Below are 27,286 nucleotides of genomic sequence, written 5' to 3'. Positions count from 1 at the left end.
TCAGAAGAAGGCAACATTTAAACCTGTCCAGAGAGTCACGACCTTACACAAACCACATGTTGTCCTGAAGAAAACAAGCCACATCATCCAACGTTCCCGTTTCACCCCACACCCAACTGCCTGAAAAAGTCCTCCTGGAGAGGGGAGATAAGGGTGGCCCCCTTCTGTACATGACTCAGCACCAGCAGCTCCTGAGATATGGCTACCTGGAAGGGTCAAACATTTGGATCACTGGGAGGAAAAAAGACTCTCATTTATTACACCAGTACCCCAAGAGGCATTGTACCGAAAATATCATTTAGAATATACTACCAAAGCATGGGAAGGAAATGACCCTATTTGTTTAAAACAAAACTGCTTTCTAACTCATTATTTATTGACTGTTTCTAACAATATTAATGTAAAAAAGAAATGATATCTATTTGGATGAATGGTATTGTTAGTGCATCCATTCTGATTCTGAAGATATATTTTCATAAAGTAATATTGGAAATATTGAATAGTTCAGATTGCGTGGACAGAAAGCTTGAAAATGTTAATTACTGATTAAAAAATATAGGCAAAAATGACTTCATTATCCAAGCATTTTAAAGATGGCTAAACTCACTGCGCCAACAGGTACAATGACTGACTTTGTTCAGGCACAAGCAAGTCATTACAAATATGTGCTACATTCCCTTGCTTTAGTTGGCTACACAATCTCATTCGTGTGCTGCTGTGGAACATAAAGTATCCTTCATGTAAAGCTACAACCTAGAAACTGACAGGATGTACAACTTTCATCTAAAGCAACATCCGAGCCATGAGGTGTGTATTCAAAAAACCTAATTGAAATCCAAGCAGATAACATATCAATCATGTGCCACTCATGACCAGTACACTGTCAAGTGCTAATAAACACTTCCACATAAACACAGAACATTTAGCATGAATTGTGTGCATATGGTTGCATAAACTTTAAATGGCAGAGGCACCCCCTAAGGGCAATTAATTAGCCAAATTAATTTCCATTTCTCATTTAAATAGGTGGAATTTCACTTCTTATTTAAGAAAGGTACTCTATTCTTTGAACAGGTGAAAAAAGGTGACAGGAGATCAGGCACTGAACAAGAGACCCTCTTGTCCCTCTGACAGAAATAAATAAATAAGACATGATCGGTCCACTCTCCTTGCCCGCTTCATCCCATCTCATGCATGGCTGCCAGTGATGGTCTACTGGGTGTCAGCTTTTATTGGCACGATACAAAGCGAAGTGCCAAGGTCTGCTGCCTCGATTCCCCGAGCAGATTCGGCCTCTGGAATAAAAGCTTGCAAAATGCCTCGTACGAGCACAGAGACAGAGCAATGCTGGGCTGGAAGGAGGAAGTGCAGTGGAGAGGGGAGGGACCGCGCGCAGAGTTCCATAGTGCAGCCGCGGCGCTCAGAACTTCTGCACATGGAGCGGCGGGGGACAGCTGGAAGAGCTTCATACTGCAAACTCAAGGAATAGCAGGTAAAGTAACGCTCACGGCGCTTTCCAAGTGACAGATATTATACTTGTGTTATTAAAAAGTTGTCAAAAGTTAAGAATTTTCCTCCGTGAGAGCGAGAAGAACTGGCGTAATGGAAATTTTTGTCCTGAACTCTGCAGCAGGTGCACGAGCGCCGCTTCAATCCTCTCAGGCGCGCGGTCGCTTCAGTGTCGAAAGGCGCGTTAGTTTCGCGCGTAAACTTAATGAATTAGTTTTACATTTACGCAAGGATTTTATTAATTATTATTTTTAAGTTTAAATATACCTGGTAGGGTTTTCTTTCTCGGTTCATCCTCTTTTCCCCCTTGTTTTCCACATGGGAAAAGTTTCCCGATGTCCCAAACTTGAAAATGGAACTGAGTGGAATTGTTTCCAATCATATCACTAATAATATGTTTTATACACGTAACATCTTTCTACATTAAAATGTTGTGAAGTTTCTGCGTGAATAAAATGTTATCACTTACTTTCACAATTCTCGTTACACACCTGTTGCTCACCATTAAAATTCCTCACTATCTTTAACGATGTGGAATTTTGAGCACAAATTTTGCCCAATTTTTCTGAAAACGTTTATTTTTTAATAACGCATGCAATTAATCGGTATGCCGGAATGCCTGTCAAAAAATAAAAATAAAAAAAATAAATAAATAAATAAAAATAAAAAAAAAAATGGAATCGAAGAAGTTACTTTTGTTCATCAGGTTAGCCTGTTTATGCATGTTTCAGAAATATTTTTGAGAAGTTTTTCATAAGATAATTTTAGGGAAAGACCATTTTTCTCAAATAATGCATGCACGAGTCGAGCTTCTCTTTTGTGTCCTTGTTTGGTTTCATTTACACTCGTTTATGTGCTCACGGTAGAAGTCATATGGGGAAACACAAGAGAAGTTGTGTCAAAATACACCGCGGGTGAGATTCTTGAAAATAGTTAGCACATTTGTTTGAAAAAAATAAAATAAAATAAAATAAATACATTGATCGCAACGACGCCCTACGCACAAAACCTTCTAACTGAGAAACGAAAAAAAAAAAAAAAGAAAGAAAGAAAGAAAAAAAATGGAAAGGTTGCTGAGTTTGTTTTAGGAGGGGACGAAAATATAATTATCAAAGTTGTATTCGTTAAGTTTTTTTGTTAACAATAACCGCTATGTGTATTTCATTACAGTTTTTAACTTATAGTCACGGGGATTTTTTTTTTTTCAAGAACTTTGATAAACCCTTTAAAAATGTCGAAATGTCGTAGGCTGTAATTGTTTCACAGTGTACGTTTGTAGGTTTTGTGACGTCTCCTGCGCATACAGTCTGAAACAATTACCTTCCATCTCTGTTTCATCCATAATATAACAACATCTATTGTGCTTCGTTTCAGGCGCTTTTTATGACGTGTTAAACATATTTTACACTTTAATGTGCCACATTAAAATGTGCACATAGGGAAAGAGAGAGATGAAATTATTAAGTTAATAAAATGACTTCACTCAATGCCAGTGCAGTGAAGTGTGACCAATGTAAATGAAGTGAGCTTCTTTTATTTCTGTGAAAGCCCCAGAAAGCAGTTCCTGCACATCATCTTTGACAGATAGCAATCACTCTATCCTACACCCTCAAATGTGATGAAATCCTCACTGATGCAAGACAGGCCAGTCAATGGATGTCATATTTAACAAGAGTTACAGAGAAAGCTAAACAGTGTACAGAAGTTCAGCTTTCCTAATTAGAAAGCATTATTTTCACAGTGTTTAAACTGTGAAAAATATTGTCCAGTTTTGTTCATTTATTTCTTATCCATTCATACTCCTAATGGTCAAAGAGTGCCATATTATAGTGTCTGAAAATGTGTGTTTATGTGTACATTAGGATCATAAATAACATAGCATAAGCTTAGTTTTTAATAAGGGAGGAATGATTTGAGGGAGGTCACTTTTGGATAATATTTATAAAAAGAAAAAAGCATTTCCTACGTTGAATATCATAGACAGCAGGGGGAAAAGGGAACTGAAATTGTTTGCAATAAGCAGTAAAAATGCTCACTCACTAATTAGTATAACCTGGGTGGACCAAAATTTATAAAACATTTTGCAGGTGTCCACAAGGAAATCTGTTACATTTGTCCCATGTTAGAAGATTTACACCACCGGTCAAAAGTTTTAAAATACTCATTCTTTATAATAATTATTTTTCTTCACATTTTAGAATAATAGTAAAGTCATCAAAACTATGGAATAACATAAATGGAACTATGGGAATTATGTTGTGACTAAACAAAATCCAAAATAAATCAAAACTGTGTTATATTTTAGCATCTTCAAAGCAGTCACCCTTTGCCTAGAATTTGCAGACATGTACTCTTGACATTTTCTCAACCAACTTCTTGAGGTATCACCCTGGGATGCTTTTTAAACAGTATTGAAGGAGTTCCCATCTATGTTGGGCACTTAGTGGCTGCTTTTCTTTATTATTTGGTCCAAGTCATCCATTTCAAAAACTTTTTTTTTATTATTAAATTTTAGATTTATAATGAAATAAATTAATATGGTGGCACAATTATATTTTTGTCTGCAAAACTAATTTCAAACATTTAAGCATACACCTTCAGATCAAAAGATTTTTAAGATCATGAGAAACATTTCAGGCAAGTGTTTCAAAACTTTTGACCGGTAGTGTAGTTTAGAAGATTAAAATCTAACTGACCAAATAAACAATTAAAGCATTAATTATGAAATTGTTATTGTTTATTCATGATATTATTTAATCAGTAAAGCTGAGGGTAGCTAAGACAAAATTGTGAATGTTGCATCAACAGTATGTGTTTATCTCAAATAGTAAATTGGATAAATCAGTACTGTTGAAAAGCTACTGGGTTATTTTTTCTGACGTTTCTAATCTTTTTAGAATACTGCTGTTTTAATGCAAAAGTAAGAATTCCACCGAAATGCAATCTTAACAGAAGATATTTTCTTCACTCATCTGATTTACATGTAATTCATGCAAACATCCTTGAGTCAAATGATGAAACTGCAGTTGTTGCAAGTACAGCTTTAGTTAAGTCATACTCACCTTTGAATGGCTCTGAACCCATCTATGGCATTTTGTCTGTTTAACGGCTCTGCAGGGTCGAGTCTCCACCCATCTCTTAAACTCTTTTTTTTTTCACACTTAGATCTGTTTTCCTACCCTTTACACTCCGTTTCTTTTCACACACATATATAAACAAACGCGCAGACACACTACGGGTGTTTTAAAACCCACAGAGCTCTTCCTGTCGCTAAGATAACATGCTTGACTGTGCTAATCTCCTGTATTGACTGTGACCAATGTCCTCTCATCCAGGATTAGGTTTGACGAGAAAAGCAAAAACTGCAGAAAAAAGGAGCTAACTGAATGTACGAAAAGACATAACAATAAAAACAGTAAGAAATACATTTTCAGCAGGATTAAGTATTATAGAGTCATAAAGTGCAGGTAACTGGTATGATAACAGTTTTGAGAGCTATTTACATAAGGGAGTAATGTAGTGTGTATTGCCATTGACACATCAGGATTAGCATAACATTTCATTCAAATCAGGATTTATCTAGAGAAAGAGTACTAAAGTAAACTAAACCATGCTTTAATTTGGCCTCTCTTTTTAGACAGAGCCCTCAAGTGTTTGTATCTCAGGGTGGGGGAATAACATTTTCTTTAGCTAAACAGTCATATATTATAAAGTTATTATGAGCAGTAAAGAAGCTCCTTCATATTCATCAGTAAGCAGTATTTTGACTTTTTCTTCCCCCTCTTTGACTACAACACTATTTCCTCTCTGACATCTGCCCAGAAAAGGGGGCGCAGGGGAATACCGTACCACCACCCACCCAACACACGCATACACTCTACTTCTGAACGCCACAGAGTGTGTTCTCATGTCTCAGTTATGAAAAAAGGATAGATACAAAATGGTTAGTTTGTGGTATGGGGTGCGCAAGCAAACAAGAGTGAATGAAAAGTGTGTCAGATTTTAATTGCATCTCACCCTAACCCAAAGCGAACCAGACTCTAACCTCAACCATAACGTCTCTTAAAAGAGTATCAAAACATGTATGCATTTGCTATATATGATAAAAATACAGGGATGTTAGAAAGAATTCACCGCCTTGATTTCATTTTCAGGTTTTATTATTGTTACCTCCAAAAATATTTAAAATTTAAAGATGCATTTTCTCTCTTTTTTCACAATTACACAGTAAATTAAAACAAAATATAACTTTTAGGCTGAACATTAATGGAAAATGGGATATTTCTCTTACAAAAGCATTCACAATCGAGTCACATATTTAAATTATGGACCTTTGCACATTTTCTTCAGTGCAAATGCTCTAACTCAGGAACATACACATCTAATGTACTTTAGATAATTAGTGGACAGCAATTACCAAGATCTGTCACAGATTTTCAGTTATATTTAAATGGGGACTCTGGCTTTCAGAATACTAAAAGAAGCAGGTTCTCATCAAGAATTTGCTCGCATTTGACTCCATATTTTGCCCTTGATGGCAGCAAGCTTGTGCTAGTCAAAAGCAAAGCAAGAGCAGTGGCAATGAACTGGCAAGGAAGCCAGTTGCATTTCTTCTAGTCACTCTGTCAAAAAGGCCAAATCTGTGAAGTTTTGAAAATAAATTGTGCCATTTCAAAATGTCAAATGCCGTAATCACCATAGACATTGAGGGGGACATGTCCCCCGCAATATTCATAATAGTGGTCTACTGATATGGGTTTTTTCCATGGTTGATTATTAAATGATTACATTTGGTACCCCCCCCCCCCCCAATCCTGAATATGTGGTTACATCCTTGGTTTCAGCCAACAGCTCCTCCTTGGTTTTCTCAACATTGGAAGTGTTCTGGTCTGTATGAAATGTCACAATGTCAGTGATATTGCTAGAGTGACATTGTGCAATCAAGAATTTGTTCTAAAAGTGTGTGAAAATCCCATTTAAATTTGCATTAAATTTACTTTTCAGTGTGCAGTCATCAAGGAATTGTAGTTAGCAGCTAGTTTTCTTATTTTGCGGTAGACATTAGGCACATTAGGTACATTAGGTAGTTATTATCCAGCTATTTATTAAAGAAAATGAAGGGAAATTAATGAAGAGGAACAGAAAACATTATGTTTAATAAGAAGTTGTGTCAGTAAGACTGTGTTTTAATCACAAAAGATGCACAGAATAAGTAGAATAAAGTCAGTGCAGTCACCTGAACAAGAAAATTAAGTGTTGCGCCATCAGACATACTGTATATATTTACAGAAAAATGTGGTGTCTTTCGATGTTATATATCTTAACGCCAAAAATATGGATTTACATCGGTGGCGAATTCTCAGGGCCAGCAAAGCCTTCTCTGCTGGCCTAACATGCCAAATAAATAAATATAAATATAAATATAAATATTTATCATTCTCAATCACCTTTTTGTCTATGTATTTTTAATCGCTTTCCACTCTTAATAAATCTACAAACAAACAGAGAAAAACAAACATTTTTATCCCGTCAGAATTTATTCCTTGATGCTTACAAGCAAAGTGTGATAACTGTTTCACAAATCGCATGCCCAAAGCAGCGCGTGAGTCTGAGCTCCACCCCCTCAGGCCTTCAGAATTTCCACAGAATCCCTCAACAGTGCAAATGAATGAGCAACTAAAGTCAGATTGTCAGATTCATCAGCCAATCAGATTGATTTATTTGTTCTTGGTGGGTGTGATCTTTAGGATATGTCCCGGTCAAGGCCTTCTAGCTGACCTTGAGTGATGCAATCACGCTTTAAGTGACGTAATTTGAATGCGAAAAGTGCAAGATCTTGCTGACAAGTCGAGAAAGAGATCCTTATGGATTTACAAACCTGAGATGTTCTGCATGACTGTGTGATTGCTTAATTTATTAATCATGAAAGGAGGACTGATTTTCACTTCAAGCAAATTGGTAAGTGCTTTTTGTATTGTTATAGCAACATCAGGAGTTTTCTAAGTGTAAAGTAGGCTGCTCGGATCAAGTTTTAAAAAGTAGTGATGCGTTCCATTCAACTCGGAAAGTCGGATTTTACAACTTCCTAGTAGGAAAAGTGTAATGGATGCATCACAACTTGTAGGCTCGTGCAGAAGTCCTCAACTCAGATTTCGCTGAGATGCAGGGGCATGATGTCACACAAACATGTCCACACTCAGGGAGATATACAAAGTAAGTGATAAACATTCACTTTATTAAGTATTATCGATAAATGAGTTCGTTTCCACATTACATGATATTAAAGCTTGTTTAACAAATGCCTTCAGGAACAGGTGTATAAAACATTATAATCTCTTTTGATAATCGTACACCTGAAGCACAAATGCTAGCACTGCAGCATTGTTTATGAGTTGGGTTGCTAGGAGACATCTCTAATGAGAGTCAAACACCTGCTAAGCGAACGGGAGCATTGCAGTTTTGTTTCCTTAAACATCATCTTCCGAATATCGGGGAATGGAATGCGTTTATGGTTGGAGACATCAAGTAGGAATATCCCACATCCAACTTGAATGGAACGCAGCATAACCGTGTACCCTGACGAAACAAAATTTATTGCAAGCAACATTTAAATCTCAAATATTATTAGATAGATTTTTCCATGTATTATAGACCTCCTTGGTAGATTCATATGAAAAATTATGATTTTTGAATGTCTGTGCGGGAGACGTTCATGTCACAAAACAGTCATGCTGCAGTTAAAATTAGGCTTGCTTGAGCATTAAGTTTCAAGTTCTGGCTTTCGTGCGTGGATGTGTTTTTATTAGTTAGCTGCGACATAATGTATGATGCCCAAAGGCATAGAGTGTCTTATTCATTGTGAAACTGTGTTTTCTTAATGGCATGAATCACACTGAAGGCCTATACTTTAAATGCACGGCCCGCCACTGATTTACATACATGCTCAATAGAAGCTTAAATTTAAATAAAAACATATACATGCATTGATTCACATAGGTAAAAGACATTAATTAGAGTGTTCATCTCTTTAGCTAAATTAAATAGTAATTATGCATTGCTTATCACACACAACCTGCAATCCTTTACAAAAATCACGTGCACCAAATACCTTTAACCCTCTTCATTTCACACACACTCACAGACACACGCATAGTCGCAATCCACCAGGGTTTTGGGTGTGCGAACTGGTCGGAAGTCTTCCGAGAAGTGTATTCCCCAGGAAGACATGGGACATTGCGACAGACGGTGGGCCGCTGGTTTCCCACTATTTGTTCCAAATGTGTGGAGCCATCTGTCATTAAAACAGGAAGGCCTAGGTTTCCCTTCTCCCAGGAGCTCTCTTCAGCTTGCTTGGCTATTTTCAGGTACTTCACTTCTCCCTGTGTGGCTGGTAAGGCTGGGCGTGGGGCCCTAGCGGGAGAGTCTTGAAGTGGCAGCGGCGACGCCGTGGCTGTTGTGCCCATCTGCTGTGGGCCCAAGTGACCCCTACATTATTAATGGGGCCATGAACGCTGGTGACTTCTCAGATATGCAGGCCTCGCCTAAGGAAGTGCTCACCACTAAACTGACTCCTTCTGAGAGAGAAAAAAAAAACTCATTCTGGCTCCCCACACTGGCCCTCAGCATCACACTTCTTCTTTTTTCCATTTCTTCTCATTATATTCTTTCACTCGCTTTCTCAATTAGTTATTTTTTTTTGCTAAGCTTTTACTTATTTCCTTATATATTCATTTCCCATCTCAGATAAACTTGCTTTCTTTCTCTTTCACTTACTTCATTTACAGGAATACTTCAACCAAAATTTTAATTCTGTCATCATTTCAAGCCGTTCCAAACCCAATTGATCTTCTTTGTTCTGGGTATTGTTGACACTGCTCCTTTCCATTCCAACCTCAAAAAAAAATATTTTATCCTATTTTTAAGATTTACGAATTTCAAAACAAAATTCCATCAAATTGAACTGCGTAATCTTTAAAAAAAATTAAATTAATTAAACTTAAATTTATAAATTTTTATTAATTGAATTTTGTTAAAGATTACGGCATTCAATTTGATGGAATTTTGTTATGAAATTGAAATGTGTAAGTCTTAAAAATAGGATAAATTAATTTTTTGAGTGTGTGTAGTGACCAGTGACTGTCAAGCTTCAAAAATGACTAAAAAGGCCCTAAACATAGTCCATAGGACTTGTGCGCTACTTTTGAAGCCATCTGATAGCTCTGTATGCGGAAAAGTCCACAATTTAAGTTGTTATTTGCTGAAAATTACTTATTTCTTACTTATGCATTTTCAAACTTGGCACCTCAAGATGCATCATGCCAGGTGTAACCATCTATGATGGCAAATGCCATTGGTTCTTGTGTTTCTTATGACTGATCACAACGCACCAAGTTTGAACACATGCAAAACATCAAATGTTCTTTATGGGACATTTGCTGTCCTTTTTTGTCCTTTTCTGAGCTTGACAACCACTGGTAACTATAAGCCTATGTTTTGAGGAAAAGAGTGGTGTGAACATTCTTCAGAACATCTATTTTTGTGTTCCACACATGAAGGAAAGTCATGCAGGTTTGGAACAATATAAGAGTGAGTAAATGATGGCAAAATTTCCATTCTTGGGTGGAATATTTTTAAATTGCACCTTCTGTGTCTTTCTATCACCTACTGTTTCTCTCTCTGTGTGTGTGTGTGTGTGTGTGTGTGTGTGTGTGTGTGTCTGCCTGCCTCTGTTTGTGTATCCATGTGTGAGTGTTAAAGAGAGCTAGAGGGACAGAAAGATGCAGAAAGAGTTGGGCTGCTGGGCTCACCCATGCATGCTCAGTAAATTAGAGTGAACATGAGCGCCAATCAGCTGGCTATGCCAAACACCCGCATCCTCCATGACCCAGGGCCATCTAATTTTATGCTTAATTTTGCTGCAGTCAGTTTGCATTTTTGGATGATTATGAGGTGGAAAATTAACAATAAATAACAAATGTGGTCCGAAAGCCTGCTACTTTCGAATCTCCCCCACCCCAGCCCCGGTCCTGTATAGTCCACCAGACAGTCTCAAAAATATTCTCTCAGTTCACCCTGTCTGTCAGACTGGTAATGAAAATGTCTGTAGTTCTTTGTAATATAATGTGGAAGACAGTGGTGAGTGCGGCTGGAATGGGCTGTTCTTGCCAGGGTGATGGAGATACACAAAGAGAGGGCATTCTCCTTTAATCACCAACCACTTCTCCCCGATAGTGTTATATTTGAGCCGGCAAGTGCCCATGATAGTCTTTCTCTCTTTTGCTCCTGTTAGAATACCTGCACAGGATGGAGACTGAGGAGGCCCAGGAAATGTCCCAGATAGCAGGTAAGAACTGCCTCTCACACACTTAAAGCCACAGTGAGGTATGGACGGTCAAAACTGAAGCAAAGACAACCGTCTTTTGACTGTCATCAGAAAGACATTAATGCAAGCACTTTCCCTGGAAAAATAGAAAATGGAACAAGGAACACACTCTGTATGCATTTAGCATTTGGGCCAGCATTTGTGCTCTGTCTGCAATTTCATATCTAAATAAAGTTATGAAACTTACACAAGAGATATGATAGTGCGCTAGAGCTACATTTATTGCATTGAGGACAATTATATACAGTATGTAAGGGACAGTGTTGGGTAAATTACAAAAAAATTGCAATCCACTACAGATTACTGATTACTTCTCTAAAATTGTAATCAGATTACATTTCTGATTACTTAATGGAAAAAGTAGTCATTTCTAATTGTTTTGCTTTTAAGTTACTTTCTAAAACAATTTGCACAGAATGTGCAAATAAAATGTCCATTTCATATTTACACGTTGTCCCTTCAGCTGTCACATAAACACAAACAGAGGTACATATGAACGTCATATTTTTTAATGTATTCTACATAAATCATATTGTGATATAACAACATTTAACCTACGTAATGTACAAAAAAGTGATTAACTAAATTAAATGTGAGTAATCTGATTGCAGTATTTTAAATTGTAACGTTTTACAATACTTTTTGACTAAAATATTTTTTAGAATACAGTAACTAATCACTTTGAAATCAGATGACACTCAACACTGGTAAGGAATAAAGTGCATATTTTCACAATATTTTACAATATTTACCAGTTGACTGTATATTATCCTTAAATAAATAAATTAAAAATGGACATGAAATATTGATTTGAGTTATTAATTATTTTATGTGAGAAAAGCAAGAGAAAGTGAACACAAAGTGACATGAAACCAGCACAGTTTAGGAGATAAAAGTCAGTGGTCAAATATACAGTTTAGTGGCCATTATATAACAATATTTGGCTGCAGAATGCAGCTATTGATCAATCAGTATCAAGAATTCCAAAGTGCCATGTAATAATCTGTGTTTGGAATACGGAAGTAAACTATAGCAGGGTAAATTTTTGTGGTGAATAGGAGACCACAGTTAATATTATTTTTGCGTCACCATTTGCTCCAACAGCAGAAGAAAAACCCACTATCACATTTCCATAACTTTCCAAAAGAGGGTAAAGAAAGAGAGCAGTCAGAAGAGAGAAAGATGCCAAATTTACTGTCACTGTGTCAGGAGCTGTATTTGAAAGCCCATCACAGCAGATTTGACTGTTTTTTATTTGAATAAAGCCAGAATCGTACACAAAGAATAATGTGACAAATTTAAACTTGAAAGATTGCTAGATTTATGCTGCTAAATAAGGTGCAAATGTGACATTACAGTTTGTGAAAAGGGTCCATTAGTGCTATTGAGTGTCCATGCTGGGTAAGTACACAACCTGAAGATCTAAGCACAGGGTGTTACTCTACTTTTCTTACATTTAATTCAACTGTGGTAAATGCAAAAGGGATGTAAAGGAAGTTACTTGGTCTGGGTAGTGGGTCTGAATCTGTACTGGTAACTTCTCTACTTTCTGCTCAGGAAGGGACAGCCCTAATGTCAACGAGGGGGGAGAGGACCTAGATGAGGCCATGCCTGTCCCTGAAGACCTGTCAGCCAGCACAGGCCTCCAGCACAACAACCGCACTGACAAACCACTGGGTGAGTCAGACCAACCTAAGCCCAAGCTGGGACGCTACCACAGAACTACCTCATTCACACAGTTACATACATGCAATGTTCAGTCGGATATAGCTTCCAGTGTAGCCCACTCTTAAACTCAACCTGACACAGAAAACTTTAAAATGCACACTTCTTTTCTTCCGTAGAGTATTGCGTACATCGGCTCTTGTCCTCCACTGGAAAATTACAGAGTGAGTGCACTGGAATGGTCACTCACACTTTGTGAATTAAGTGTTTAATTGAGCTCATCACCTTTTGTGATGAGCTTGTGCCTCTTTACTATGGCCACACATAGAACAAAGGTGAAAATCCAAAATCAAAATCTTACGAACTTCAAGTGTAACTCATCAAACTGATGGTTCATGCCTACGGATTCCTGAAAACCATGGGACATGTAACAGCAGATGGCTAATTTAATCCTCTAAATTAATGTTTACTGACTGAATGAGCCTACACATTCAGTAACATGCGCATTTGTGCCAGGAATAGCTGTTTAACCCACTTAATAGGATTTTTTTCCCCTCCATTTTTTTAGATACACTTATTTAGTTTTTGTACAATGATTCTCATGAAATTTGCTATTGCAGTACTGCTAATTTTGTTTTTTTGCTTTTCGTCATTTGTAAGTCCCTTTGGGAAAAAGCAATCTAAACTGAAAATTAAGAATTACCCTGTTACCCAACAACTAAACATAACTGGAATGTAAGGATATCAGACTATTTCCTATCTGTCCTGAAAGAATACATAACCACCCCCCGCCCGAATCTTGAAAATATCACGTTTGCTCGATAAGTAGTAAAAGAAGGCTTAATTAATTATTTATTAATAAGTATAGTGTTAGCAGTGTGAACATAAAGTGGGTTAACCAAAAATGGGCAGGAAAGAATTTGGCTAACCAGAATTAACAGATGGCCTCTTTAAAATCTTAATGTATTTTAGTTTGGAATTTTCACCTACTGAAGTTCCAGATTAACTTGGACTTAATGTGTGACCTGCTCACTTTGATGCTACTGAAAGTAAGAAAGAGACTGAGAGAGAGAGAGAGAGAGAGAGAGAGAGAGAGAGAGAGAGAGAGAGAGAGAGAGAAAAAGATGTTAGAGGAAACTGAAATAGGATGTGCAAGAGTTTCCTAAGAAGAACTTGCCAGAACTCTGTTTCAACACTCACTCAGGGAGATAAAATGTTCAGGAGCAACACCAGACAGGCACAGTATTGCAACAAATACAAGCAGACACACAACACACGACCCTGCACCTGCACTCTATACCATGCTTTCACTTCAACTGCCAACATATTCACACACATTCACACACCCACACCACATTCAAATTCAGCTCCAAAAGCCATGCTTTACTCTCGTAAAAATATTGTGATGATGATCAGAATAGCACTTTCATATCTCCCTTATGTGTGATACTTCTATGAATAACCAAGTGATCTAAAATGTCTTTAGAATGTGCTTGAATCTTACACACTTCTGTACACCATGAATCGTGTCCAGACCAGAATACTAAAGCAAATAACATGACACAAAAACGCAATCTACAATTAGCAATCTGAATTTCATTGTCTCATAAAAATAGCAAATGAAAGAACAACCTTGCAAGGTGATAAAGTAGATGAAGTGATAGATCATAGATGGGAGGCTCAGAATGCAGGCGAAGGCAAAACATGGCCACAGCGTGTTCTTCCGCTGAACTGGAGTTAAAAACAGCAAAACCCTTCGTTAGTCATGAGTTTGAACAGTCAGGGTGACATTGTCAATACTGATATGAGTATTAAAATGACATGTAACTAACCATGAGTCACTCAGCACTTTAAAGACATTTTTTTTTTACACTGAGTACATTCTTGCTCATATTTGGGGATTTAGAGACATTTGAGACTTTAAAGTAATTTTTTTGGACTACTCAAGAGAAACAGGAAACTAAACTTCAAATGCAGACTAAACTCTTGCATTAGCAGAGGTTTGTGTGAATGTGTATGTGTGTGGGGGAATTTACTTAGCTATAGTTCAACCTGTTCGGGGACAAAATCCGTCCTCAGAAGTTAGTTAATATGGCAAGAACACCCTTTGATGACATTTGGGGATGACCTCATTTGGAAAAATTATTCATAAATAAATGAAATGCATTTTATAAAAAAAAAATTAATTCTAAAAATGCAAAGGTTTCTTTTAGGGGTTGGATTGTGGCTTGTGTTAGAGATACTCTATAGTCATTGCTATAAGCTTTATATAAAAACAATGGTTAATGTAATTGCCTTCATCTAGGTAGGTAAGTAAACATGCATGTAAGCGTGTCTGCATGTTGTCCCTGGAGATATCATCAGTCAGTATGTGAGAGGATGTGAGTGTTATATCTCCACAGTGCATCATTGCTTCTCTGATTAAGCCTGAAGTGTATCAAGGGAGTTATCTGTGCAGACTTTGCAGAGCTGCAGTACGCTGTGCGATCAGACATGTGGCTGTATGGTGTGAGAAGGTGTAGAACAGCAGGAATACAAAACATATAGAGTTGGTTCACTCTGTCTCCTTACTTATCTTCTACGTTAAAAGAATGACACACTTAGTGCAAATAACCTCTGCCATTTTTTATTTGTCCTAACAATATGCTGATTTGTCCTTAGTATTTTTAATTGGCCCTAACTATATACTAAAATAAAATACTACAACAATCAATACTATACTATCATTTGTCAATCGTTTTGACCAGTTAATTAAAAAGAACAAATGTATAATTCATAGGAGTCATTCAGTGAATCAGACTACTGGTAACACTGTTCGTACATTGTTGCATGCAATTGGCAAGGACATCGCAATAATGTAATCTAGTTATTGTCTTTGTATTATTTTACGGCGCACAGTCTTTCTCTTTCATCACATTCAATTCAGACTGCTACTGAAATTGCTAAAATACAATTTCTTTTGCTGTGGCACTGTAGATTCAGTAGTGGTACTGGACTGCTGCTGAATAGCACTGCAGGAAACAGTGCAAGAGTATTTTAGTGTGATGTTCCATCCACATCAGAGGAAGAATGCAGAAGTTCATGAGCCGTTAATGGAACCAAGAGTCATGAAAATCATTCGGTTCCACTAGTTTTTAAAAAGGTCAAACCTATGTCGATTCCCAGCCCTGCTTATTGGTTTGGCTATAAAATATTTATTAGCATTGCATTGTATATCACACTCTCCAGTGTGGTGAAGGAAGGTTTTCATGGTAAAGGGGTCGGTACTACTGTGTGATTCCTCTTTTTATATGTATGAGGGTGATAGCTGGGCCTTAAACCTGTCGCTATATCAGAGGCAAACATTTCACTAGCAAGTTCCTAAAAATGTGAGCTAAAGCAGGGTTCTCTTTATCGAGTGTAACCAGTGGTGTAGTAGTGTCTGAAGAGGTGGGCATACTATGAATTTCTAAGTAGGAATTTTTCTACTCTTGCCAGTGCCATCAGTTGTGCTCCCCCAACTCCGTGCGTGTTTAGAGAGAATCTCTCTCTACAAACACACACACAAAAAAACTATTTATACTAGACTTACTGACTTCCCTTATAACCACTGTGCCCTTCAGAAGCATCATGCCAAGTGGATTTTAAATGCAACTTCCAATACAATGAAAATGCATGATGATCATTGGCAGTCAAGTTCACCTGGAATTTATTTAAATATACATATGACCCAGCACTGCCACTGGTGTCCTCTCAAAAAATGGGTGCATGACAGCCATGATGCTCTTTAACACAGGTTTTAGCAAGAAGTGTTCCTGCTAGTAAGTTACTTTGGATGTTAAAGAGTCTTCTAGATAACAGTAAAAATGTTGTGTGATGTTTCAGGGAGATCATGTACCGAGGTCTGCCTGTTATGTCGTTCTGTTCTATGTAGAGCTCTTTTGTTTGTCCTTGTCTGTGGCTTTTGACACTCGCTTCCCAAAATGGGTAAATTAGGATGTGTGACAATCGTTATACAAAGTAAAAGCTCCTCTTCCCATCCCCAGTTTAGTCACAACTTCCCCAAATGTTCCATGAGAGACCATATCATGACAACAAGCATAGTTCCCTCTGCAAAACTCAGGTCACATCTCACTGGTTAAATGATCGTATCATATAAGCAGAAAGGATGTCAGTGGATCTTTGTGTGTGTGAGAGAAAGAGACACATCCTTTTATGGGTGTGGAAGGGAGATTGCATTTCTGTATTGACTTAATGCTTTACACAATGTAGTTCTATTAACTGCTGCAATTCACTCAGACATTGAGACTGAAGTTCATATGAACCTTCTTTGAAGTCAGCGTGAAAGACTTTTCACGATCCATTCAGTTCTCGATTGATAAAATGTCCCAATCTACATTTTATCCTCGTTAAAAGCCCTGTTTCACCCGGAAATGCGTCAGATAGCAGAAACTTTGTCCAAAATTTACATTGCAATCTAAGAGAATCCAACATGAGCACACAGGTTCTGGTACCATGGAAACCAGGCAGGAAGTAATCGCGTTCACATAAGCAATGGTGTGTGTAATTCAGAGTCCCATTTTCACTCTAAAATTACAGTTTTACTCCACTGATGGTTAGGTTTAGGGTGAAGGTTGGGGTTTGGGTTAGGGCATATGGTTAATGTATTATGCATTCCTGTTACTGAAGATACAACTCGCTTTTGGCACCACCTGTGGATACTTCACCTCATCAAAACTTCCAGATTCGTCCACTGGGGGCAGTGGTTTGAATTTCGATAAGCACAGACCGATTTCAACAGCAGAACTTTCGACTTCATGTTGCCGAATTCAGCCTGGTTAATCTGATCTATCAAGTGAAATAGGATAATAAATAAGAAGAACTGTAAGGTGGGGCTTCATTTTATCTATTGGGAATTGATTGGATCATTAAAAGTAGGCACTGCACACAAGAGATTTGTGACATCAAATGAAACAGAAAGTCGTTTTAGAAGCAGAGCAAGTTATTACATTTTAATGAAAGAACTTTTTTTTCTTGGGAAAAATGTGCACAAATGAAAAGTACACCATGAGACCAGAGAAGGTGCATTCCAGTAAGAAAGTAACTATAGAGTCAATTTTGACTTAATGTTGACTTTATGTTCTAGATCAGGAAACATAGGTATTGTTGTAGCTCTTTCTCACTTGCTGTAAAAAACAAGAGCATAATTCCAACGTTATTTTGGAAAAACAGTATCACGCATGTGAATATAGAGTAACCTGAGCACAGACAGTATTTCTGACTATAGATACTTTCCAAAGTAATCATGTGCTTCAGTTGCTGATCCCTGTAGTCTGAATGCTGAAAATGAAAAAAGTTTCACTTGTCGTGCTGAACAATTCCCTGTCTGTACTTCCCTTTCTGTCACTTCTCCATAACTCTTGTCCTTTTTTTTTCTTTTCGGTTGGGCCGGCTCGGGTGCTGAAGCTTCCCCTTTTCCCTCAGATTCCCATTTCATTATGTCTACTTCTTCCTCTTGACTGTATACCAGTTTTATTACAGTTAACGAAAACTAAAACTAACTAAAATAATTTTTGTTAACTAAAATAAAAATAAAAACTGAAATTATTGGAAAAAACTGACACTAAAATACTTTTTCATAACTCCTTAAACTAATTAAAATAAAATAAAAATGATCTAGAATTTATTTTAGTTTTTGATATAATATGGTGAATATGGGCAAAGTGAGACAATTTTGGAAATTGTTCTTTTCTTGACACTTTGAATTATGATCCAAACGACACATAACCTAACATTATACCTTTGAAGAAAGCTTAGGATGTCTTCTACCTTAGTCAAAAGCAAAAATTAAGAAACATTCAATACTGGTAAGTAGAACCTTTGACGATCCTCTTTTGACCAAATCCCAGATGTGTTTAAGCAGCAGGGCCTACTGGTAAAGTGGGACAGAGGAAAAATTATTCTCTAGAAAATATTAATATTTGAAATAAATTTTTATATTTTCTTCTACACTTTCACATCATAACATTAAGTTAACTTTTTCTTGTTTATAAGCTTAAATAGATTTACCTCAGATTTCTGTCATTTTCTTTACCATTGCTTTTGACACCAGTGGTCATGAAATGAGTTCTGCCACACATCCCAAAGTATATTCATCAATTTTAAACCTCAAAAAGATAAAGGGATAGTTCACCCAAAGATGAACATTTTCTCATCATTTACTCACCCTCATGGCATCCCAGATGTGTATGACTTCCTTTCTTCTGTAGAACACAAACAAAGATTTTTAGAAGAATATTTCAGCTCTGTAGGTCCATACAATGCAAGTTAATGGGGTCTGAAACTTTGAAGCTATAAAAAGCACATGAAGGCAGCATAAGAGTCATCCATAAGACTCCAGTGTTTAAATCCATGTCTTCTGAAGTGATCTAATTTGTTTTGGGTGAGAACAGAACAAAATGTAACACCTTTTTCACTGTACATCTTGCAATTGCAGCCCACAGGAACAATAATGATTTCAAGCTCAATTACACTTACTGGTACAGTTTGCAGAGTGCTAGATGGCGCTTGGAAATATAATTGAGCTTGAAATCATGATTGCCAAGGAGACTGCTGATGTCAAGGTTTAGAGTAAAAAGGGACTTAAATATTGATCTGTTTCTCTATCATATCGCTTCAGAAGACATGGATTTAACCACTGGAGTCGTATGCATAACTTTTATGCTGCCTTTATGTGCTTTTTGGAGCTTCAAATTTTTGGCCCCTATTGACTTGCATTGTATGGACCAACAGAGTTGAAATATTCTTCTAAAAATCTTCATTTGTGTTCAGCAGAAGAAAGAAAGTCATACACATCTGGGATGGCATTAGGTTGAGTAAATGATTAGAGAACTTTAATTTTTTGGGGTGAGCTATCCCTTTAATTGTATATTCCCCAAAGATTAGTTTAGTAATGATTTGTAATCATTTAATGAAATACATATGGATACAATGTGGATCAAACTTAAATGTCTTTTGTCACTTTGCCCACATTCGCCCTATATTACAAATTTTGCAACATTTACAGTCCACATTAAACATGAAAATACCACTAGACAGACGTAACACAAGACTGCCCAGAGAAACGTAATGATGTTAGACTTTAAATTACAACAGTAAATGCTCAGGTTTGGCAGCCATAAAAAATATTAAAACTAAAATAAAAACTAACTAAACTGAAACTGAGAAACACTGAGAAAACGAAAACTAAACGAAAACTAACAGACAAACTGTGAAAACTAATGAAAACTAAACTAAATTGTAATGACAAATTGAATATAAAATAGAAGTAAAAACTAAATAAAAAATCCCAAACTATAATAACACTGCTCTGTAAAAACAGAGGCCAGGCACCACAGCTTGCTAACCACAGGGCCTTTACACTGACTTCTAACTGAGTTTAATTGTGCTGAAGGTGTAGCTGAAAAATGATCTTTCCAAAGAATAATCTGAATGAATCTTTAATGGACATTTACAGAGTTATCTCTATTTAATTTGCATGTTCTTTTTCTATGCTTGTGTGTGTGTGTGTGTGTGTGTGTGTGTGTGTGTGTGTGTGTGTGTGTGTGTGTGTGTGTGTGTGTGTGTCTGTGTGTGTGTGTGTGTGTGTGTGTGGGCAGGTTTAAGTGGTTTACGAGGACATTTTATTTTAGGTTACAAACTGGTAATTACAAGGGTATTATTCTATAAATGTGGTTTATGAGGACATTTCTAGTATCCCCATAATTTAAATCACTTACAAAACATACTAAATGATGTTTTATTGAAAATGTAAAAATGCAGAAAGTTTTCTGTGAGGGTTAGGTTTAGGGGTTAGGGGATAGAATCTATAGTTTGTACAGTATTTAAATCATTATGTCTATGGAGAGTCCTCATAAGAATAGCCGCACTAACATGTATGTGTATGTGTGTTTGTGTGTGTGTGTGTGTGTGTGTGTGTGTGTGTGTGTGTGTGTGTGTGTGTGTTTACCACGGTTTGTTGTGCTGGTTTACACCGCTGAGAGTCCTCAGTTTCACAGTGCTTCCTGTGTCTCTGTTTCCTGTTTATCAGTCATCTGTTGCAGAGAATTGTGATGGTGAATGAGATGGTGCTTGGAGTTTAGATTTCCTTTTTGTGAGCAGTCAGCATAGAAGAAGAAGACTGGATTATTTGATTGTTCATAAAGTGGAATAATAATCAAGTAGTGTTGATGTGCAACTCACATATTTGCAAGGCATCAATGTATTGATATTCCTCTAACATTAGGGATTTAGAAAAATATACATTAAAGGAATAGTTCACCCATAAATATTCATTCTCTCATCATTAAAATCATACCTTTATGCCATCTCAAACTCATATGCCTTTTTTTCTTCTGCGGAACACAAAAAAAGATATTTGGATAGGCATATGATGTGAATATATCCATACAATACAAGTCAATGGGTTTTCAATAGTTTGAAGCTCCAAAAAGGACATAAAGGTAATCCATAACTTCAGAAGAGATACAATTGATTTTGGTTGAGAACAGACCAAACTGTAATATTTTTTTCACAACAAAATTGACATCTGCAGTCTTCTTGGATCAATCATGATTTGAAGCTTGATTACACTTCCTCACGCTTACACTTTGGTCTGTTTCTCACCCAAAACCTATCGTATTGCTTCAGAAGACATGGATTAAACCATTTGAGTCATATGTATTACCTTTTACATTGTATGGATATAAACACATCATACCCATTAATATATATATATATATATATATATATATATATATATATATATATATATACAGGTGCATCTCAATAAATTAGAATGTCGTGGAAAAATTCATTTATTTCAGTAATTCAACTCAAATTGTGAAACTCGTGTATTAAATAAATTCAGTGCACACAGACTGAAGTAGTTTAAGTCTTTGGTTCTTTTAATTGTGATGATTTTGGCTCACATTTAACAAAAACCCACCAATTCACTATCTCAAAAAGTTAGAATATAGTGACATGCCAATCAGCTAATCAACTCAAAACACCGAAAATGGATTTTCCAGAACTGTGTTTCTCTGTAATGCAATAAAAATTTATGTTTTGCCTTTTACTAGCAAAATGGTAACTAAAGGTTGAGAGAAAGAAAATAGAAAGTAGTTGCTCTGCAGGTGCACTGTCGAACATCAAAAGTATTAAGATATCATGTTATGGCAGTGTTAGTTACAGAGTCAGACAAAATAACCACCCAGCCTAGCACTTTACTTAACGGGCCCACTACCCTCTTTTCCAGCCTGCAATATTAAAGTTGAGGCTCGGAGTGACGAGGAGAACGGGCTTTCCTGTGAGATGAATGGAGAGGAGGAGGAATGTGCAGCCGAGGACTTGCGCGTACTCGATGGCTCGGGGGCCAAAGTGAACGGCTCCCACGCAGGCCCCGACAGCAAGCCGGCCGCCTACCCCACAGCCGGGGGCATCCGCCTCCCCAACGGGAAGCTGAAGTGCGATATCTGTGGGATAGTTTGCATTGGGCCCAATGTGCTGATGGTGCACAAGCGAAGTCACACTGGTAAGCACAACTGCCTCCTTATACTCTCACCCACGGCTATAGTAAAGCTTCAGCTCACTGGGTGCAGGGCTGGGTAGGTTGATCCGCATATAGAGAGACACAGAGGTTAGAGAGAGAGACACAAAGAGCAGGGTAGAGATGCTAGATGTGTCTTTAAGACATAACCAGACCATCATCAGAAGCCAGAGCAGAGCAAACAAACAATGGAATAGTTTTGTATGGCATGTCTTGTATGTATTGGAATGTTAAAACTGCAAATTGATGTAAATGATCAGTCTGAGCATGTTGGGTTGATGGAAACTACAGTTATAATGGTGGCACAATACTTGTTGTTTGTTATGTGGTTTTTGAACATTAGAGCATGTTGCAGAAGTATTGTTGACAATTTAATGGTAATGTCTGCTGTCTTAAAGGAATATTGCGGGTTTAATAAAAGTTAAGTGCAATCGACAGCAATTGTGGCATAATGTTGATTACAACAAAATTTCTAAAATCTATTCATTTATTAAAATCTAAAATCTGGGTTAGTGAGGCACTTACAATGGAAGTGAATGGGGTCAAATTTGTAAATGTTAAAATACTCTTTGTTTCAAAAGTATAAACACAAGACATAAACAATATGTGTGTGTTAACATGATTTTAATGTGATGAAATCACTTACTAACCTTTTCTGTGTAAAATACTTACTAACACTTACTAACCTTTTCTGTGTTGGCGTCATCGTGATGTTACGACGTAAATCCAAAAATGACCATAAAAACAACTATTTAAACAACTTTATAGCTCAAATAAAACACAAAGTTCTTTTTTTATAAGTAAGTGCTTTTATAAAATTATAAGCTTCACATTTCTGTGCCTCACTGTGACCTTGATTTTTGCTTTGTTTATATAAGAAAAGGAGGGATAAATCAAAAATATTTTTTGTGGTAATCAACATAATGCCACAAATGCTGTCGATTGAGCTTAAGCTCTATTGAGCCCAGAATATTCCTTTAAGATGGATATAGGAAAGAGAACTAAAAGAAGTTTAAAGAAGACATAACCTTTTTACATATACATAAAAAACATTTTTCTTTTTTTATGACAGTCCAAATCAAGCAAAAAGACATTTCAAAACAGTCCAAAAGCAACAACCAACCAAGAAAAAGTCTCTCTCAAATCAAAGGGCAATTATTTCAGTATTAGTTATTTTCTCCTTCTCTCAAATTGATATTCCACTATAATGAACTCAAACCAGTGGGTGAGAACATTTTTCAAAAAGGCACTTAACTTTAGCACTTGACAAACTAATGAAACTCAAAATGGAAGAAAGGAACAGCAGGCTAATGTAAATTCAGAAAAGAACGTATAATAAAAGATATAATGAAGTGCTTCCTATTTAAATAAAAACATTTGCAGGAGGTATCGTGCTCCTGAAATGCCTTTTTAATGAGTTTCTTTTTCCGTCTTTTTGCTGCTTCACTGGTGACTCTTATTTTATAGGGCTTTTGAAGAGAGTGCCGTATTAATAGCGTTCTCGGAGAATGCCACAACATTCGGAGGAGCTGGATATTGGTTTATTCCAGGGGCGCTGATCAGGAAGACTGGCTCTCAAACACAAAGTGTTTCCTTCACTTTATTTAAATGAGCTCTGCATTTGCATTGTGATGGGCCGATTTTACTTTAGAGCTGAAGAGGAGGAAAAAATGAGATTTTCAGATCAAATTGACCCAGGCAGTGGTGCATTACGAAACTGGCAGGCAGAGTCTGAAAGCCTCTTGTTCGATCAGGGCACGAGTCGGCGCGCGGAGCCAGGCAGCACACGCAAAGCGGAGAGCACCGCTCACATGCAAGATGCCGCAGGCGTGTTTGATTGAGCTTTGGCATGAAGTGGTGCGTTGTTGAGGATGTAACAGTGCTGTGGAGCTGTGTAGGACAGTGACCCTGCATTCACAGTGTAATAGCACTACAGAAGAGGATGGTTTGCTTGCACAGGGCCGATATAGTGTCTTAGACACTCACCATTTACATGCCTAGGCTATTTGTCGTTGGCATCCTACGTTCAAATTAAATACAGTTTGATAGACCAAAAGGTGTTTATATAACTTTTATAGATTTGAAAGTACAACAATCAGTCACTCTCCCCTTACATTTCTTTATGAATATATTTAATTCCTTTAGAATGGACCTTTAGAAGCAATTTTAATCACACTAATTATATCACACTAATTTCGCTACGTTTACGGCTCTCATCCACACTGGAACGGCACTGAAAACGGAAACTTTTAAAAACACTCTCCATAAACGTATACTTTGGAAAACTGATGTTATGAAACTGAAAACAATTTTCAAACTTAAAACAGATAGTGTGGTCACTTGAAAACGCATAAATTTTGCTACGTTTACTTCTCATTTACACATTCGAATGCCGATTTCCTCCACGAAAACGGAGACTTACAAAAAACGCTCTGCATAACCGCATAATTTGGAGAACGATAACAATACGAAACATCAGACTGAGAAACTTAAATGGATTAGAGTGGACGTGGACAAAATTATTTTCATTTGAAAACGCATTAATTTCGCTACATATACGCCTCTCATCCACTATAGAATGGCGTTTTCCTCCACCATAAACAAAGACTTTCAAAAACGAGTTTAGAAAAAAAAAAAACACTTTTGAGTTTTCAAACTTAAACTGATTAGTGTGGATGCTGCCTAATACAATTCCATTTGAAAACACAATTTCCCTACATTTACGCCTCTCATCCACACTAGAATGGCATGGAGTTTTGAAACGCTCCCCATGACCCATACTTTGGAAAAATGATGATGTTCGGAAACTATAAATGGAGTTTACAAATTTAGGCTATGTCTAGTTTGGAAGGCTGCGTGCTAGTTAGGACACGTCCTTTGAAGGCTGCAGTATACCGAGCGTCCTCCTTTAAACAAATCTCGTTTAAACGAGATGGCCTTCATAGGACAAATGGAAACGGAAGGTAACATGGTTGCTATAACAGCACACCACTCTTTAACAAGTGCGAGCGCTTTGAGTGAGAAGGGAATAAAGTCCCTCTGGAAGGGAATGTATGAGGTACATTTTAGGAGAGTTGTAATGATGTAAAGAGAAAAGAAAATAGATTTTACAGGTGAACTTTTAGTCTAATACTTTATTTTAATTATATATTAATATAATTATACATATTATATACTCTGCACCCATCTACTGAGGTACTTCAACTTGGGAATTAACATTCCTTGCGTTTGAACATCATATTTATGGGCAAATTGGCGTAATTTTTTTTAGACTTTTCCATTGAAGCAAAGAATTGTGGGTTGTGAGTGCCCACGAAGGATACACCTCATGCATCCTTCGAATTTCCATGAAAGAAGGTCGCATTCGAAGGCTGCATTCGACGTGTCCTACTCGCTTTTCTAAAATGAGCCTCGATGACATATGCGGCCGGCAAATGCGACCTCCGGAGGATGCAGTCTTCCAAACGAGACACAGCCTTAAGTGGATTAGTGTGGGTGTGGCCTGAAATATAGCAAGTTGACACAGGTGCCCAGCAGAGTAACCACAGGTGTAGTTCATCACATTAAATATTGATTAAGTACTATTTTATTATTATTTTTTTTCCATTTAACTATTTTTATAATTTTATTTTATAATTTAAAGCCTTAAAAACTTCTTTTAAAATGTTTTGCTTGAAAGTGTGATAACTTGTATATAAAATACCACTTTGTTATCAAATGCAAAGCCACTCATATATTTTAAGTGTCCAACTACTTTTTTTGGGCCATTGTATTGCACGTAAAGTCCCTGAAAAAGAAGAATGTACTGAAAGACTAAAGCAGTAAAAAAAAAAAATGCAGTTCTTTAGTCATCACACTTCATGTGCAGAATGCACTTCCTGTAGTACTTCTACAGACAAGAAAAAGAAAAAAATCCTGTGCTAATTAAAGGTGCAACATAAGTTATGTATTGTCTTTCTTGCAGGAGAGAGGCCATTTCAGTGTAACCAGTGCGGTGCCTCCTTCACTCAGAAAGGCAACCTGCTTCGACACATCAAACTCCACTCTGGCGAGAAACCCTTCAAATGTCACCTGTGTAACTATGCTTGCCGCCGTAGAGATGCCCTTACTGGTCACCTGCGCACTCACTCAGGTAACTTATGCTCTTGTCACCTGATATGATAGCTGGGATTATTTAGACGGCATGTAAAGTGTCTATCTGCCTTAGTTTCACATTTCAAACCTGCACAGTTATTTGTAATTTCTTGTCATTTCATATCGCTGAATCAACATAGATCATATGAGCCACAATACATGTATGACTTTATATTCCAGTGGAAACAACAATGGCTAAATTTGATCGCGTGATTGAGCAGATGTTGTTTATATTTTGAACTGACAGTCGGAAAACCCCATAAGTGCGCATACTGTGGGCGCAGTTACAAGCAACGGAGTTCGCTGGAGGAACACAAGGAAAGATGTCACAACTACCTGCAGTGCATGGGCCTTCAGAACAGCATTTATACAGGTCTGTGAACACCAGAATACTCTCTAGCCTTCCCACTCATTCCACTGACCTTTTTGAAGTTACCATAGCAAATATTAAGAATATAGATGAAAGGGGGCCTGGGTAGCTCAGTGAGTTGACGTTGACTACCACCCCTAGAGTCGCGAGTTCGAATCCAGGGTGTGCTGAGTGACTCCAGCCAGGTCTCCTAAGCAACCAAATTGGCCCAGTTGCTAGGGAGGGTAGAGTCACATGGGGTAACCTCCTCGTGGTCGTGATTAGGTGTTCTCACTCTCAATTGGGTACATGGTAAGTTGTGCGTGGTTCGCGGAGGGTAGCATGAGCCTCCACATGCTGTGAGTCTCCTCAGTGTCATGCACAGCGAGCCACGTGATAAGATGTGCAGATTGGCAGTCTCCGAAGCGGAGGCAACTGAGAATTGTCCTCCGCCACCTGGATTGAGGTAACAGCACCACCACGAGGACCTACTAAGTAGTGGGAATTGGGCATTCCAAACTGGGAGAAAAAGGGGATAAAAAAATAAATAATAATAATAAAATAAAAAAAGAATATAGATGAAATGTGGCTGACACATGACCTGTTGTTTGCATTTTATGGCTCAGATGTCATTTAAGAAAGTGTCTGGGTTATGCTTTCTTTTAATTTACTCAGAAAAAAG

General features: G+C 37.3%; 1 protein-coding gene across 4 annotated transcripts in view; it reads left to right on the top strand.

Annotated features, from left to right (window-relative positions):
• Window positions 1–1,179: 1,179 nt before the first annotated feature.
• Window positions 1,180–27,286, top strand: part of LOC127413840 (DNA-binding protein Ikaros-like) — a 30,989-nt gene continuing 4,882 nt past the window's right edge. The window contains exons 1-6 of one of the 4 annotated variants that reach the window (XM_051651315.1): window positions 1,291–1,492; window positions 10,799–10,852; window positions 12,449–12,568; window positions 21,831–22,106; window positions 26,086–26,253; window positions 26,503–26,628. In XM_051651315.1, coding sequence (XP_051507275.1) covers window positions 1,345–1,492; window positions 10,799–10,852; window positions 12,449–12,568; window positions 21,831–22,106; window positions 26,086–26,253; window positions 26,503–26,628 — 892 coding nt within the window. In that variant the 5' untranslated portion in view covers window positions 1,291–1,344. Of the gene's footprint in view, window positions 1,493–10,798; window positions 10,853–12,448; window positions 12,569–21,830; window positions 22,107–26,085; window positions 26,254–26,502; window positions 26,629–27,286 lie in introns of all 4 variants that reach the window. The other 3 variants (XM_051651314.1, XM_051651317.1, XM_051651316.1) reach the window with 3 other exon arrangements.

The sequence above is a fragment of the Myxocyprinus asiaticus genome, chromosome 23 (assembly GCF_019703515.2).
Source record: "Myxocyprinus asiaticus isolate MX2 ecotype Aquarium Trade chromosome 23, UBuf_Myxa_2, whole genome shotgun sequence".
NCBI lineage: Eukaryota > Metazoa > Chordata > Actinopteri > Cypriniformes > Catostomidae > Myxocyprinus > Myxocyprinus asiaticus.
This window is presented reverse-complemented; position numbering and strand designations above follow the sequence as displayed.